Source organism: Sander vitreus, chromosome 3 (genome assembly GCF_031162955.1).
Source record: "Sander vitreus isolate 19-12246 chromosome 3, sanVit1, whole genome shotgun sequence".
In the NCBI taxonomy this organism is placed as follows: domain Eukaryota; kingdom Metazoa; phylum Chordata; class Actinopteri; order Perciformes; family Percidae; genus Sander; species Sander vitreus.
The window spans coordinates 7616621-7634732 of record NC_135857.1 but is presented as its reverse complement, the minus strand read 5'-3'; the positions used below and the strand labels follow the sequence as shown (position 1 = coordinate 7634732).

Genomic DNA, 18112 nt, shown 5'->3' with positions numbered 1-18112 from the left:
TAACCTTAAACCCCTTTCTGTTGAGTCCACTGTACCATCAAAACAGGGAGGACAGTCACCACTTTTTTTAGCGTGTCTAGTCACCAACAGGAGATTCATGTAGAGCCAGTTACTGCAGTGCTGCATTCAGGGAAAGGACCTCAAAGTAAAAGCCATGAACAGGCACAGATTGCACAGCTCTCCAGGAACTTTACAGATGGCAGAAATGGTCACAAAAAAAGCTGTTTTTTTTTCCCCCTGGGCTCTTGCTGAATTTGTGCAACTAAGACCTGATTGGGTCTCAATTTACTCTAAGACAGTGGTATATATTAACAGGAACAGTACAGCGCTGTCAGCGACAGATTCACTAAACAACAGCCTTGTAACTGAAAAAAACAAACATTTAAATGCTAATGAGAAATTGAGACAAAAACTGTAAAAAAAGACAAAAACTTGGAAAAAGTTGGTGGAAAGAAGGAAGGACGTAAGGCAAGAATAGGTCAAAATAGTATCAAAAACAGTGACATAAGAAGAAAAAAGCGAGAAACTTGTAAAAAGTAGGACAGTAGAAGGAAGGAAGGCAAGATTAGGTCCAAAGAAGGCGACACAAATGTCACATTTTTGGTAGGAAAAAAAAAGAAGTCTACATAAAGAGGAACAATGTTCTGGACAACAGCCTTGTAAACATTTTGTTAAATATCTCACGTACCCCCTGCAGTCCTCCAAAGTACCCCTAGGGGTACACGTACCCCCATTTGAGAAACAGTGTTCTAAGACATGCTGCTTCTGACTGACCAGTACAGTAACGTTAGGAATCTGCTGCTAGATTCTCAAAGCATACCACTGACTGTATCATATTTTGCGATTAAGGGATGTAGATTGGAAATCCATTTTTTTTGCTGGAAAGATATTAAGTTCCGTATGAGAAATATTCATGACACAAATTCAACCTCCATGTTGTACTTATTGTCATGATAAATATTCGTGTTGCATTAGTGTCAGGGTTTTGCCCCACAACGCCAATATCTGTTTATATTTCCGTGGTACCTTGATTTGCTGTGCTGGAGCAACTTATGTCTTCTCTTAACCAGAAATGTGTGTGTGTGTGTGTGTGTGTGTGTGTGTGGCATTGGTTTTCTAGTGTGCATGCTGTTTGAGGCACCTTGTGAACATTAACTTTGAGAGTACTACTAACATGGTTTAAAAATGAAAGAAATCAGATTCCACAATAAGCCAAGATGCTATGTAATGTTGAGTGTGCAGAGTGTCCTTCAGTAAAACGCTTGAGCCTTGAGGAATACATCACATATTCACGTTTTGTAACTTTGTGTGTGTGTGTAGTCATGGGCTTTGCTTCAGCTCTATCAGTGGTCTGAGTGTCAATGTGTTGCTGCTTCGACCTGTAGGAGGAACCGCTCAGTCCCACCGAGGAAGCTCAGAGACGCCTGATGAGGATCTTCAATGCCCCTGTAAATCACCCTGCTGACCATCTGAATATGATTTAATGTCTTGTCTCGATGTCTCTGTGTATGTCCATGTCAACTCTCACGTGACCAAAAATTGAAAAACAGAAAATTGTGGTGCCGTAGTTTAAGGCAATGTGAAATTAAAGTGTAGTTTAACAGCACTACAGACTATAGCCTTAGACTGAGTCAAATCAACACTGCTGATATTCACCATAACCCTGCATTATGAGCTTCGCCCTATAGTTTTACAGCAGGGTTGTTGTTGTATTGTATTCTCCATCTCAGAGTTGGCTGGCAGAGCCTCAGCCCCCCTAACTTACGGTTAAACCCAACGATTGCTCCGTTGGGCTGTTAGCATTATCTCCATGCCTAACATGCTTAGTTTATTGGTGTATATTTACAGACGCTCACAGCAGAGGAAAGTATTAGCATGGTGTCTCTTTTGCCCTCCTGACTGGGACCGAACAGTGACTCATGAGGGAGTGAAATAGAGTCCCCTCTGCTGGTGTCCGTCTCCAACGCTCTGCCCCTTACTTCTCCAGCTCGGCTTCTCTAGCTTTCATCATGCACTTATTGCTTACTTACCTCATACTTATCTATTGACTATCACTGCTCTCAAAAGTCTAATCTTAGTTTCCCAGTTGAAAATTTGGACTCTTTGCTTGCTTTTGTACTCATTGTAAAGTTTTCTGTACACACTTTCGATGTCCCGATCAACATTTTTTGGCCCCAATCCGAACCCTGTATTTTGGCGTAACTGCCAATATCGAGTCCGGTCCAATTATTTATCTAAATGTTGATGAAATATATATCTGACACATTGGCAAATTATTAGTTTATAAGCGTAAATTATTGTTATGGAATGAATGAAAGTTTAACTGGACAATGTCACTCCTGAAATAGACGTTGTGCGATCAGCTGGTTTAACTAGAGAAGATGTATCACTCTGTTGGGGACATTGGAACTAACCAAACACTAGTGTTTTTACAGTCAGTGCTGTGTTCTACCCTCACAGATGATCCTCACAGAATGATTGTCAGTTAGTGACAGCAGATATGACCTGCTGGCTACTAATGTGTTACTCTGACAGTTAACAACAACTATTTGTTTGAACTGATCTACACGTCCAAAAATCCTTGTCATTTTTATCAATGTATAGGACTTATCTCCACCCCATGGTTACTCATTGCAAAGTCATTTTCACTTTTCCCTTATGCTGTCAAGTGTCCATGCTCTTTTTCATTGTTTTTATGCACTACACTGCATTTTCTTCATCCAAAGTTCCATGTTGACCTTGTCTTTTTCTTCTCCCTCATTCTCTTTCCTTCTCTCCTCACTGTACACACGCTGCTTTTGCTGGTTGTTGTCTCGCTGTGGTTGCTTTGTGGCTAAGCTGGAGCTGGCTGTCAGTGTTTCGTCTTCTGTCCAAGCCCCCGCTCCTGCGGCCCCGCAGCCCCTCCAGGTACCGCGGCCCTCCAGCCTTCCTCTGGGCCTCCTGGCTGGTGTTTGTACTCGTGTGACTTGTCGGAGTGTAAGGCCTGGAATCCTTCTAACTTTTCCTAGTTTTGTCATTTCCCTTGTCTGTACTGCAGTATTTCCAACATGCTGAGGCCAATACAAAAAGCTGAAAGGCTATACGATTTCTTGTAGTCTGCATCCTCGTTTGATCTAATGGATAATATGTGGATTGCTCCAGCCCTTTACAATTCATTGATTCCAGAACCACTATTTGACTAATCAGATTTGGTTATGTTTTATTGTTAGCCTTACTGTGACTATAACCCTGCCTGTCAGTAGGAGAAAGTTTTTGGAAATGAAATTAAGGGAGAACCTGGATTATTTGGCATTAAGGGAACCACATTTTAAAGAATGGTCTGAACGTTACCTTTATCAATGGTCTGGGAATAATGATACTAATTTCATGTCTGTTAATCCAGTACAGAGATAGATGTGGGATATATTTAGCCTAGGTAAGGCAGTGGAAAAGTATAGGAGTATGTTATTCTAAGATTTTTTCATTTAAATGTAACCTGATGTGCCAAAAAAGAAAGTTAAAGGAAAAACCCCACATTGTTGGTTTGAGAGCAGTTAGCATTGGAGCTATTTTTTTTGTTGGACTGCAAAACAAAGACACAAAGTTGAGTCATGGATGTATAGGTGATAACTTCGTTAGGTGTAATGCCTAAATAAGATACCTGCTTCCAGTCTTTGTGCTAAATTAGGCCAAACATGTCCTAAACACTGGTTGTACTGGAGAAACAGAGATGAAATTGACAGTTGTTTACTCATCTGATGCTGGGTTTGACAGCAAACCCTAACCCCTGAAGTCTACTTTCTAAACATAGATATTTTTTTTTTGTCTCCTATTTTACACACATCATAAAGTGACTTATTCAGTCAAAAGCTTTTTGGCAGGTCTTTCCTTGTTGTATCATTGACATGAGGTGCAATTTGTAACACAGTGGCATGACGCACCTTTCTTTTCACGACACATCAGGCTGATGGAAGCAACCTGCATGGGCTTTGTAGCTTCTATTTTGACAGTTGGCATGCATGTGTGGCGTGGCTCATTATTGTGCTCAGCTGCTCCCAGTTTTCATTTCATGATGAATCTTTGTTCACGGCCCCAATTATGTTTGTTGTCATGCAACCATTTTATTCCATGAATCTGTAAACATTTCACCGGTGAAAGTGTACTGTTAAATATTAAAGCAGATCTACCATAAAGCCAGTAAGTGGATCCCAACAGGTCCTGACCACGCTTATAGTATAGCAAACTTGATTTCTCTGTCACAGGTGTGCTGGATAAGTATGATGAACTACACTTTGTTCAGATGCAATGCCCGCCTACAGCTATACATTTATCCCTGTGCTTATCTATGTTCTCTTATCTGTTTGTATGTGTGTCCATACAACATTTGTTGCTCATATCTAACTGTGACCTTTGACCTCTTCATGCTGGCCAATCCCTAGGGATCAGTGGAAGAGGACCCCGTGGCCCTCCTTCTGGCATCTCATGCTGCAGCTCAGCAGCCCCAGGTCTGGCCTGCACTGCGCCTCCAGCCCGTCCCACGATCCCCTGCACCGTAGAATGCTGTGTGTGTGTGTGTGTGTGTGTGTGTGTGTGCTCTCTCCCTTTGCTTGTGAAGTGCAGTGTGTCTTCTTTTTGGCAGTCACCAATAGTTAAGACTCAATTGTTTCTTTTGGTTTACATCCAACATTTTTTTTTTCCTTTACTTTGTTGTGTGATGTGGTTAAATTAGGGCTGTCAAATGATTAAAATATTTATTCGGGATTAATAGCAAAATAATCGCAAATTTTTTGAATCTCGTTTAAATGTACTTTTTTAAAGGGTTTTTTGTTTTTAATGCTCAGGTGGTATTTGAGACTTGACATACTCCGGTGGTAACTCAGTACACATCGACAGTACAATGCAGATCATTTCAGTCTTGTGGAGAGAACCATCTGGAAGGGCTTTGAAACTCCATTTGCCATTCAAAAGAGCCTTTTCTGTATTCATTTCTGAATGAAGGAGCTTTGTTTCTGCTAGCCATCCCTGCATCGCTTCCTGCTTTCCAAAAGTACGGAGCAGTCTGAGGTGTGTGTGTGTGTGTGTGTGTGTGTCTTTCTCTCTCTCACACATGCACGCGTAATAAAAAGTAGTGGAGTTAAAAGGAAGTGGGGTTAAATTGTTTATTATCCAGTTCATTTTGACAGCCCTAGTTTTTATTGTTTAGTTGTATTTTTGTTGTGTTCTGTCTTCACTTTTGTCCCCGTTGTGTCACTGCACTGAGGTAATCCCTGGTATGCTTCTTACCAGTGTTCCCTTTGAACACCCCCGAGGCTTGTTATATTGACATCTGTGTGGTTGGAATTTTGTCACACACATGCACCCAGCACCTTGAAGGAGCAGCAGTGCTCAGTGGACTGTGAGACCTTTGAGTCCACTGTCATCCACTGCATGGCCGTCACCTTGGCAACCTTTTTCTTTCATAACCTTTCAGCATGTGCTGGTATCAAACTGGAAGTACTTGGGGCTTCAGACAGACCCAGTGTGACTATGAGTGGTCCAGTGACATGACAATAATTGTTTCCAGATACAGTCCAGTTATTTTCTCTCCCTGTTGTTTGTCTACCCCAGGTGAAGACAGAGGAGCAGATCGCAGCCGAGCAGGCCTGGTATGGATCCGAGAAAGTCTGGCTGGTCCACAAAGATGGCTTCTCCCTGGGTGAGATGGGCTTCCTCCTAAACATTTCACTGCGGAACATGTCTAACCTTTTTTTGTGGGCCATTTTTCTTTCACTGTTAGAAATGTGGGTTTCTTAAAAACAAACTGTGACTGGTAAATACATGAGTTTATTTTTAAAACAAATGACATTCGCAGTACTGAAAATGTAATCTTAATAAACCAGTGTTATTCAGTTTTTTACGTGACATTATTTGTGTTGGAATTTTAAACTCCGGTAGATTTATGAGGACTATGGTTAACTGCTCCTCAGAGCCACCAAAACAACTTCCTTCCCGAGGCTATTTTGCAGAGGCACCGTGGCTCTGTCTGGCCCTTAGCACCGCCCAAGACAATTGTGATTGGTTTAAAGAAATGCCAATAAACCAGAGCACGTTTTTCTCCCATCATCCAGGAATGCTGTGTGGACTAGCCAGACCCTCCTCCGCAGCGCTGTGGAGGAAGGTCTGGCAATGCGAGACTATTACAAAGATAATAGGATATAAATCGATTTTAAAATGAATTTATAATTAATGTAGTTTTCTGAGTTGTGTTTTTTGTCTGAATTGACGTTTAAGAGGGATGTTCTTCATAAAAAAATAGGTTGTAAAGTTTGAAAAGAGAGTAGTAAAAGGGGGCCGAAGTGAATGGCAGTGAACTGCAGATATTCTGATGGGGAAATTGGGCGTACTGTTTCTTAAGTGTAATATTTCCCTGGCTGTGTTGTGATTCAGTTTCCCATTGGTCTCGCATCATTGCTGGATTGTAATATATTCACTTTCCCTTTTAATACATCCTGCTCAACGTGTCAGTGGGTTAGCACTGGGCTGCTGGCCCCCCCCATCACTCCTCTGCTAATCTAAAATCTGAGGAATGGTGTGATTGGAAGGCGTGTATTGCTATCACACTATCTTGGCCCAAATCCCCTCTGTATACAGTTTTTTTTTTAATCTCAGTACGACAATAACGGACAGTAACTTAAATGATTACGTGATTGTTACGGATTACTTTTCTGTTGATCGGCTTCTGTCGACTTCAAGTAATCAATAACCTTTCAGCTCCAGCAAATATAGAATTTTTGGGGGAGTTGCATGAATGCAACAGTTTGTCCATCTGCCCAGCACTTCTGTGCAGTGTCTGTGTGTCTGGCTTCAGCACCAGTCTGTTGTTTGCCCAGAAACCCTTCCAGCACGTAACTGCCCCTACAACTACAAATCTGAATTCACATTTTCCCCTTTGTGTAGACGTAAAACAAAAGGGAAGCAGCTTGTTAATGTTAATGAGCTTCAGAGGTGTTGATAGGCGTTGTTTTTAACGACGAGCCAGGCTAGCTGTCCCCCCCGCTTCCAGTATTTATGCTAAGCTAGGCTAACCATGTCCCGACTCCTGCTTCGTACTCAACACACAGACATGAGAATGATAGCAGTCTTGTTGTCTTACTCTCTAAAAGAGTAAAGAAGTGCATTGCCCAAAAGCTGAACTCTCCCTTTAATGATTAGAAAAGCCTTACATTGTGTAGTCGTCGTTCGGTCTGTCTTTAGGTTTGTTGCTTGTCTCCCTTTTGGCTGGGACTTTTAATCATTTGTAAGGTTTTAGTTGTATACTCCGCTGTGCATTGTACCTGGATTATTATTTTTATGACCACATCCACAATAACAGAAGAGACCGTTCTAATCTGTAATTCCACACATTACATGTTTTCATAGTGCTAGACACGTGTGGAATATTGGTAAAAGGTAATAAGGTCATTTTTTTCTGTCAGCAGAGGGGAAAAGGTTGTATTGTCTCTTGTGATTGTTAGTGGCCTGAGAAGCTGTGCTTCCATCCATGTGGTAGTCTGCAGGCTTCAAAGTTTAAAACATGAAAATCGGGAGCTTTTCATGCTTCGTTTTTGCCTTTTTAGTTAGCCAGTTAAGATAAAGGAATGAGTGTGAGCACTTCCAGCAGGCTAACAGCTGTCCGTGTTTCCTGTCCTTTCTCTTGGCAGCCACCGTGGTGAAGACAGAGGCTGGCTCCCTGCCAGAGGGCAAGGTGAAAATCCAACTGGAGCATGATGGGACAGTACTGGAAGTGGATGAGGACGACGTAGAAAAGGTGAATGGGGAGATGGCTCCAAATTGTTAATGGTGTTTCAGCAGTAGGACTCTGTTTGACACACTGTTTGTACACACTGTTCCATACCATTTTTATGCTTTTATAGCATACAATTTTATATATTTTTTATAGACCTCCTCATAGAATCAGATCTCATCATGTCAAGTGAGAACGTACATTATAACATTTCTATCAATGATCACTGTATTTTACAGTGTATCACAGTATAAGCAATTGCAAGAAATTGTGTATATATAATTGTATGTACTAGTGCAGCGCCTGTTTGGAGCGTGTGCCTGTTCGGAAAGGGCCGATTGCTTGGTTCCCAGTATATTCTTTCACAACGTTCGATAAGGCTCGGCTGCGGCTCATCTAGAGATGCGGCGTACCCGTTTCTCTGCTACTAGTTGAGTGGCATCATGGTCATCTCTCTCTCTTTCTCCGTGTGCAGGCCAACCCTCCATCATACAACCGATCAGAGGACCTGGCTTCACTGCTCTATCTGAATGAATCCAGTGTAATGCACTGCCTGAGGCAGCGCTATGGAGGCAACCTCATCCACACCTACGCTGGACTCAATATGGTCATCATCAACCCCCTAAGCACACCCTCCATGTACTCTGAGAAGGTAAGTTTAAGACTGATGACGGGCCAGCTGATTTAGACCCAATCACAATGTTTGGTTCCAATAACTTCCGGGTAAAAAAAAAAAACCTCCTGTCCCGTACATACAGTTTAACAGCGCTGGGCAAACGGGGACGAGGAACAACTGGATATACTCTCATCTTCTTAATCTAAAACGCATGTTTGATGCTTTCATATACAACTTTGCCTCACGTTAGCGGACACAGGACAGAAAATAAGCACATCATAAACATCAGACAAGTCAGACCTCCGTGTTTAACTTCATATCTTTAAACGTTACAGTTACGGCTGAAAATGACAACAGAAATAAACAAGTTTGCCAAATTCACATATCTCCGCAGTTAAAATCAACGGCCATTTGTCTCCCTGGAAGTGATTTTTGTGTAAGCGTGACGTCATGGCGATTCGGTCCCCAGCCCATAGTTTTACAAGACATGTTCACCTATCATCTTTGGGCGTGTTGTTCACACGACATGGACGTTTTGTGAGTTCTACCTGGCATCGAACGCATATAACGATGTCTCAATCACATGTTGATAAAGCTTTGCTGTCGGGCGTGATGATTGTCCCTAGGGCTGAACGATTTGGGGAAAAAACGTAATTGTGATTTTTCTGCCAGATATTGCGATTACGATTCGATTTGCGATTATTTGTTTTTAGCTAAAGTATAGCTAAAGTTCAATATTCACTGTGTAACAGATAAGACACGTCATGGAGCATTATAACATGAGACGCTATCAAAACGGCTCTATATTCTTACGCAGGGATGAGAACATGGATATGAATTGCAGCAATAAGTGTTTTTCTTTTAATAAGCGTGGAAGATTGAACAGTCAAACACAGAACATTTATCAGAAAAGCTAAAGTTTTAATAATAAAACAATAAAAAACTATTCCAATAAAACATATCAGTACTTTTCTGTAAACCGAAATGTCCGATCATCCTCAGTTCAACAGCAGCATCTACATAATACACCTTCTACCATCATGTTTAATAAAGTAATGCAAAATAAATGAAAACTCCACTGAAAATAGGACATTTCTGTAAACAATCTGTGATATGTAACCTTATTCCAGCATTGATCTTATGAAAAAAATAAATATAATAATGACAAGAGGAATAAAAAAATGTTACACCAAACGTTATTTCACATTTGATTAACCGCGGTCTTCACAATTAGCCAATTGCATTGTTTCAAATCTCAATTTCGATCCCCTCTGTGCTTCTGTGTTTGTTTCCCCCCCCCTCGTCTGTCTGTGTCTTCTTCCTCCCCCATCAGGTGATGCACATGTTCAAAGGCTGTCGGCGCGATGACTCTGCACCTCATATCTACTCAGTGGCCCAGTCGGCCTATCGCAACCTGCTCACCACCCGGCAGGACCAGTCCATCGTGCTGCTGGGCAAGTCTGGCAGCGGCAAGACCACCAACTGCCAGCACCTGGTCCAGTACCTGGTCTCCATCGCCGGCAGCACGGGCAAAATCTTCTCCGGTGAGCCTGCAGAGCCATCACAAATACAGAGGGACAGACAGAGTAGAGGAACAGCTAGACGTAGAGTAGAGTAGGCCGTGGCATGTCTCTGACATTTATGAAGCGCAGTATTGCTGCAGTGGGAACTGATGTTGCGACATCTGCAAACTTCAAATGTCTTGTCCGTGAATATAATATTAAAAACATAACCGATCCCCCACCAAAACAAAAGATGACATCCGATTTGACTTTTCTTTTTTTTCTTTTTTTTCTTTTTTTTGGTGACACAGCTGAGAAGTGGCAGGCGGTCTACACCATCCTGGAGGCTTTCGGCAACAGCTCCACCTCTATGAACACCAACGCCAGCCGCTTCTCCCACGTAGTGTCCCTCGACTTTGACCAGGCTGGCCAGGTGGCCTCCGCGTCTATCCAGGTAACACACACACACACACACACACACACACACAAGGGCTGAACGATTTGAGGAAAAAATGTAATTACGATTCATTTTTTAGCTACATATTGCACCTTCTACGATCATGTTAAATGAAGTAATACAAAATGAATGAAAGATCCATTGAAAATAGGACATTTCTGGAAACAATCTGTGATATGTAACATTATTCCAGCATTTATCTTATGAAAAAAAACAAAAACAAACAGTACATATAATAATAAAAAGAGGAAAATTAAAAATAAATAAATAAATAATAGTAATAATAAAAAGAGGAAGAAGAAATGTTACACCAAACATTCAGTTAATCACGGTCTTCACAATTAGCTAATCACATTCTTTCAAATCTCGATTTCCATTTGAAAACGATGAATTGTTCAGCCCTGACACACACACACACACACACACACACACACACACACACACACACACACACACAGACAGATGAAGGAATGAGTGTGAGTGTACTGAGGGTCTCCTCCGTGTTAGACGATGCTGCTGGAGAAACTGCGGGTGAGCAAACGGCCCGAGGCAGAGTCCACCTTCAACGTCTTCTACTACATGATGGCCGGAGCCGACAGCAGCCTGAGGTGAGTCCTCTACCGCTTAAAAGAACGACAGCAATACTATGAAGTCTTATCCAAGGTATACATATCTTTTGTGATTCGATTACAAAGGCGGTATCTTTTTTTCAGTTAAGTTCCGCGATTTAGTTTCTTTAATTTGTCTCCAATTCCAGGGAAATAGTTGAGATGATTTTTGTTCTGGTTTGGGCTCTCATCCGACCAAGTTGGATCAAGTCTGTTCTAGTAGGGCTGAGTTAATCGATTCTCCAATTAATCAGTTTGAGTGCTCTGATATTGATTAAAAAAAATTGATATTGAGTGTTATTCCTGATATACAGTAATTAACACTCAGTTCACTTTAATGAGCAGCAAAATGTCATTTCGGCTTTTGAATCATTTTGCGTCTCAAATGTCAGATAGTGTTGGATAAACTGAATCAAAAGACTTGTTGTTGAAATTCATGTGACATTGAAAACATGAACAGCAACATCCAGAGGTGTTAGCATTTCACCGGCTCATCCCGCAATGTTCCCTCTCTCTTCCTCTTCTTCCTCTCTCTTCCTGTCTACCTCTCTTCCTCTTCTTCCTCTCTCTTCCTGTCTACCTCTCTACCTCTCTTCCTCTCTACCTCTCTCGCTCTCTTCCTCTCTTCCTCTCTCCCTCTCTCACTCGCTCACTCTCTTCCTCTCTCCCTCTCTCCCTCCCTCTCTACCTCTCTCTTCCTGTCTACCTCTCTTCCTCTCTACCTCTCTCGCTCTCTACCTCTCTTCCTCTCTCCCTCTCTTCCTCTCTCCCTCTCTTCCTCTCTCCCTCTCTCCCTACCTCTCTCACTCTCTTCCTCTCTACCTCTCTCACTCTCTACCTCTCTCACTCTCTTCCTCCTCTCTCACTCTCTCCCTCTCTCACTCTCTCTCCCTCTCTCCCTCTCTCCCTCTCTTCCTCTCTTCCTCTCTCCCTCTCTCCCTCTCTTCCTCTCTTCCTATCTCCCTCTCTTCCTCTCTACCTCTCTCACTCTCTCCCTCTCTTCCTCTCTTCCTATCTCCCTCTCTTCCTCTCTCACACTTTCCCTCTCTTCCTCTCTCCCTCTCTCGCTCTCTTCCTCTCTCCCTCTCTCGCTCTCTTCCTCTCTCCCTCTCTCCCTCTCTCCCTCTCTTCCAGAACCGAGCTGCACTTTAACCACCTGGCTGAGAATAGTGCTTTTGGGATCCTACCACAGTCCAAGGTAATCACGCCAGAGTCTTTTATTGAGATCTTTCTTTCTTTTGTTTACGGTTTCATTTCATTTCATGTATTTTTCTGAGCCCTGTATTACAGCCCGGTGAAACAGGATTTTTAAGGCCATATTGATATTAATATTTAGTATAGTTAAAAAAAAAAAAAACGTATGAAGATACATATACACATTTTTTATGAGGTTCCTTATTTATTTATTTTTTACAATTGCAACCAAGAAATGTACTGTACCGGGCAAGACGTGTGAGAGCTGACAAATCCACTTTGATGACACAGTTTTAAACCATTTCTTGAGCATTTCTGTACTTTAATTTCTTGTAATTTACTCACATATACGCAGATACCAATGTACATGCAATATTGGCCAGTTTATCATCGAGCTCTAACCTCTTTAGCAGGGGTCTTCAATGTTTTTTAAAGGCAAGGACTCCCTACTACATATTTTATAAAATGATGTTGCATATTAAACTGGGCTTTAAAAAAAGCCTAAAGGCTATATATACGTAGTACCTTTTTAGCGCATAGAAAACTATAGATTGGAAGGATTTTATAAATGTTTTTTATTTCAAACATACATGTGGCACAGTGAATCCTGAAGGCCGTTTTTATGCTTCTGCGTCGAATCGCTTCATTCATTTTGCCAGATGAAGTTCTAGTAATATACTATTACATTATTTTTTTGTCTTTGCGACCTTTGACCTACTTATCCCCCTCCGACACACCCGTCTGACGTTATACTGTAGATGTGCAAAGTCTTTTTCTGTACTGAATTATTTTTTTTATTTTTTTAAATGAACAATAATTTGGTGCCCCCACCCCCCTTCAGTAACTCTGAGGACCCACTAGGGGCCCCAGATCCCTGTTGAAGATCTCTGCTCTATGGTATTTATGGATGAACTAAATGAATGGAAGTAGGTGTTTGCTGCTGCACCATTTCCACTTCCTGTTAGGGATCTCTAAAGTTTAATGTGATCACATCCTCTCCAGCCTGAAGACAAGCAGCGCGCCTCGCAGCAGTTCACCAAGCTGCAGGCAGCCATGAAGGTGCTGGGCATCTCCGGGGAGGAGCAGAAGGCCCTCTGGCTCATCCTGGGGGCCGTGTACCACCTGGGGGCCGCAGGAGCCACTAAAGGTAGGAACTCCCTACTGACTGGCTGCACATACATCCAATCTCCAGTACATCACATCTCTGGAAGATTATGCTTACTGGCATGATGAGAACATAAAAAATAGTACTTTAGTATTGTTTGTAACTCGTGTTACAAACAATACTAAACTCACAGGTGGGTTTAATTATCAAACCAATACTGCACAGGTGGAGTAAATCATCCACAACTAACCCTTCAATCCCAACATGATGAGAACAATAACCGCTTTCCGACCAGAGGGATTTTTGCAGTTCCTAGAACATAACGCTCCTAGAACCCTTTTTTTCTCGTGTTCCGACTGGACCAATTTGGGGATTATTAAGTTCCGAAGCACGTTTCGGTGAACTATTTTAGTACAATATGAGATCGTATTCTGAACGAGCCGCCAGGACAGTCCGTCTTTGAATTTCCGGAGAAACCAGACCCACGTGACGCGTTCGTCCAATCAGCTGCCGGTTTTCATTTTTTGGGCGACAGATACAGATTAGCGCCGCCTGCTGTTATGGAGACGTATTACGTCTCGTCGCTTTGGTGTGTTCCGAGGCACTTTTTATGACCAACTCGGGGAGACTGATCAGTCCAACTGCCTTTTCTGCCGAGGGTCGGCCGTCTGGGCCTTAACTCTTTCAGCTCCTACTTCGGGGCAGGGTCTTTTCCCTTTTTTCCGCATAGTGGTGGTTAGATGGCTGTTATAATAACAAAAGGTCAGTTCCTATGGCCACTTGGCCAGTGTGAATGCAAATGGGAATTCGTTTTGGGGGAAGAGTAGTTAGTAGAACTGTTTAGAAGTGGGCTGTTCCTATAACTACGTTCCTGTAACTACTTGGTCGGAAAGAGGCTATAGACATCAGAATCCTCTTCACGTTCTAAAACCAGCCTGTGGAGACTCGACCAGCTGAGTCACAGCAACTTTCCCCTGCAACCATCTAAAACGTTTTCGACTTGTAGCCAATCTTTGGTCTGAACTGGGCTTTAGAGAGTATGAGAACAAACCCAGAAGAAAGGCCCACTGAGATGGGGACAAACCTACCCAGAACAGTGAGCCTTCAGAGGGCCTGGCCGGCTCCTCCTCCGTAAATGAGAATAAAACGTGTGTGTTCTTATCTTGTAATGGTGAATCAGACTAATGACACAATCTCCAAAACACTTTGTTCATTCCTTTCACAAAACTGATACCAAAGACTAATCTTGGTTTTTCATTTGAGTGTTGAATGTGAAGCCTGTTAGACGAACTAATACTTTAAATAGACTAAAGAAATGCATGTCACCTCCTTTGTCTTTCTCTAAAACGTGTCACCTCAGGGTTTCCCTCAGAAAAGTTGTTTAGCCCGGTGGCAAGTGTCTTTTTTTCTGTCGAGGGCCCAGAGTCACAGACTGATGGCAGCATTAATGTAGAGCCCAATAGTTTCTGTGATAACAGAATAATGGACGGAAATTTAAAGAATTTAAAAAGACTATAAGACAGATTCCATAATCTAACAGGAGATTTGGAAATGTGACTGCGTCTCAAGTTTCCAACTGAGCCACCCCACTCTAACTTTAGTTGAAAAAAACTTCATAAAAATACAGTACAAAATAATTCCCAGTGGCTTAGGCCTGGTGGGAGGCAACTTAGGCCCGGGGGGGCCACCAGGTTTGCAAAACACTGGGGGAAACCCTGCCTCACCTCCTTGATTTTTTATCTCCTGCACTGGTCCATGCTCAGTATACTTAAAGCAACACCAAAGCATTTTTCCTCTTCGGTCCCCCTACAGGTTGGAAGCGGAATTGTCCATTACCGCTGTCGTAAGTTTCTTATGTCTCATTCGAACTACAGATCCGCTACCCAATCTGGCAAACTTGCATAGTGCGGTTATAGCCGATAGAGGGCCGCAAAGCAAATTCAGAAGTGCTGTTCACCCTGTTACGAGTTGATGAACCACTGAAAAGATTTTGGAAACATTCTTTTAAGGTAGAAAATAATCTTTGGTGTTGTTTTAAGGGATTGATGTCCCATCGCCTTTGGTTAAAAACATGGCATGTTGAAAGGGAAAGACCAAAAGCACTGCAAAATCCATTTACTCTGCAAGCTGCAAGGCTTTCATTCAATTAAGAGTTCAACGATAGTGGGCATTAGTGCTCACTTTACCATTCATTAGGCATGTCAGGAAAACGGTGTTCAGTGGATGATATCAGTCCAATCAGACCCCACCACTAACTACAGGGTCATCAGAGAGTGAACAAACATCACTCTGGCACTGTGACAACGGCAAATCATTTTATACCTCGTGGGCGGTGTTACAATTTGATTTGGAACAGTGGATCCAAGAGAAAAAATGAATTTTGACTTAATTTGGTTAATCTCAGAGTTTTTTTTACATTGTAAATGCAACTTAGTACATTTTCACCTACGTTTTGGTTAAGGGCAACACGTTCTTACTCTTCCTTTCTTATTCTCATATCTCTGTCTCCGGGCACTCAATTCATTTATTTCCCCCAGCTAATTGCTTCTCTGTCCCGCCAACCATGTATTCATTCCCTTCAGATCATTACTTCAACATTAATGATGACATGGTCCTGCTTAAATGACCAGAAACTGCTAAAAATGAAATGTAAATCCTTCTCATAACAGCAAAAAAATTCAGACTAGAGTTGACTTTCTACCAACTGCCACTAGGTGTCAGGCTTGGCATGTGGATGAACACACTATCAGCTGGCAGCATGCTGACCGCAACAACAAGCAGGACTACGTGTTTTTCCATCAGATGCCGTTAACATCACACTGAATTTTCATTTTGTAGAGTGGAAAATGCTGGTCACCAAATTACAAAAACACATGTTCTCACTCTAGTGGGATGTAACCACGTTTTAGTTGTATTTGTTCAGGTAATGTCAGGGATTTCTGAGAAGTGTTTCCAGTATTTCCAGTAAATGTTGGAGCCTGGCTGCAGGGATTTGTGCACATTCAGCCACAAGAGCATTAGTGATGTTTCAGCGTTCCAGTGTATCCCAGAGGTGTTGGATGATGTTGAGGTCACGGTTCTGTGCAGGCCAGTCAAGCTGTTCCACACCAAACTGGGCAAACCATTTGTCAATGGACCTGGCTTTGTGCATGGTCACTCTCATGTTGAAACAGGAAAGGGCTTTTAAAGTGCCACAAAGTTGCAATCACAAAGTATCATTGATGGGCCAAGACCAAACCAAGAAAACCAGAACCAAACCAAAAGTAAAACAGTGTGCCGTATCATGAATCCGCATGGCTAGATTCCACTAGAGGTAAGTAAGACAATGTTGATTTGTAATTTGGATGAACCAGCCCTTAAGGATTCTTTTTGCTTTAGCTGATTTTGAAAATATGATAGCACTGGATTGCAGTTAGCACATACTGTACATGTAGCCAATAAAGGTCCTCTAAGTCAAGCAACTCTGAGTTAAGCCTAGTACAGTCTACATGACTTTTGTCCACGTGAGATTGGACACAATAAATCCGAATCACAATTAAAGGGTAACTACCATTTTTTCAACCTGGTTACTGTTGGTGATGGGCAAAAGAAGCTTCACGAAGCTTTGTGAAGCATATATTTTTTTTTCTGAGGCCACTAGATGGAGCTCTTTTGTTTAAAGAAATGGCTTAAGGAATGGCAACTCAGTGTGATTTCAACCCTTTGTTGAACAGAGAGCGCCATCTAGTGGGCTTAGAAAATACAGAAAATGGTTCACAAAGCTTCATGATGCTTCATTTGGCCATCACTAGTTACTGTGTCCAAGTGACTGATGGGAACAACAATCTTTGACATTGGTCCAGTATTAAGAAAGATCGCTGCAATCGGCAGCAGTGAAACAGGCTACAATGTAAGTTATGGGGCAATTGTAAAGCTTGTATTTACCTCCTTCGCAAAAGTGCTCGTGCCGCTGACAGGCTCAGATTAGTATTCTACGTGTCTGACAACAAGAACATTGTAGCTTGTTTAGCCGCTGCCGACTGCAGCGTTCTTGCTTAATACTGGACCAATTTCAAAGATTGTTGTTCCCATCAGTCACTTAACATAGGAAAATATGGTTCAGGGTGATAAAAACAGTAGTTACCCTTTAAGGCCGGTTTATACTTCTGTGTCGAAGCATATGCATCTACGTACGTCGTAGCTTGACGCTCACACATTTTTAGTTTGACACAGTGGCATAGAAACTCAACCGCCAACTAGCGTTTTGCCGGTTTAATTGCAGAGCAACGCAAATAAACCAAGTATAAATGTTTACCACGGGCAGTGTTGGGCAAGTTACTTCCAAAATGTAATACATTATAGATTACTAGTTACTGTCATTGGATAGTAATTAGTTATATTACAATAGTACTGTCTCTGAATTGTAATGCTTTACACTACTTTAGTTACTTTCACCAAAATAACAGCGGAAGTTTGACTTGGCAGCTAGCTTGTGAATTTCACCACCGGATCAATAAAGTCTCCTCTTTATCCACTTTAATACATCATAGATTATTAATAATATTTGTATAATTAATATGAATATGCAAAGTATCTAAAGCTATAAAAATAGAGAAGTAAAATGTACAATAGGCAAGTAGGAGAAAATGAAAATACTCACTAAAACTTTACCTTACAGTTGTATTGAAGTACGGCATAGTTACTTTCCACGGCTGATAAAATGCAATGGTATTTACGTGTAGCAAGCCTAAACATTAATTGCCGACATGTTTCTATCTGTCAGCAGCTCGGACACACTGCTGTCTAATAATAAAAGTTAATCATAATAAACTACAAATAAAAAAACATTGGATATGGTCCAAAACTGTAGAAAAGCCAGTAAGTGGACTTTAGCCGTGGTGGTAAGCCAC

The 18112-nt window shown here is 41.8% G+C and overlaps 1 protein-coding gene across 5 annotated transcripts in view; it reads left to right on the top strand.

Moving 5' to 3' along the window:
* The window catches only part of myo18ab (myosin XVIIIA b), a 163054-nt gene that overhangs the window by 43892 nt on the left and 101050 nt on the right, over nt 1–18112 (top strand). For all 5 annotated transcript variants that reach the window (XM_078245834.1, XM_078245835.1, XM_078245833.1 and 2 more), the window contains 8 exons: nt 5587–5674; nt 7659–7765; nt 8217–8393; nt 9691–9901; nt 10171–10313; nt 10824–10924; nt 12059–12122; nt 13121–13265. In XM_078245834.1, coding sequence (XP_078101960.1) covers nt 5587–5674; nt 7659–7765; nt 8217–8393; nt 9691–9901; nt 10171–10313; nt 10824–10924; nt 12059–12122; nt 13121–13265 — 1036 coding nt within the window. The remainder of the gene's footprint in view (nt 1–5586; nt 5675–7658; nt 7766–8216; nt 8394–9690; nt 9902–10170; nt 10314–10823; nt 10925–12058; nt 12123–13120; nt 13266–18112) is intronic.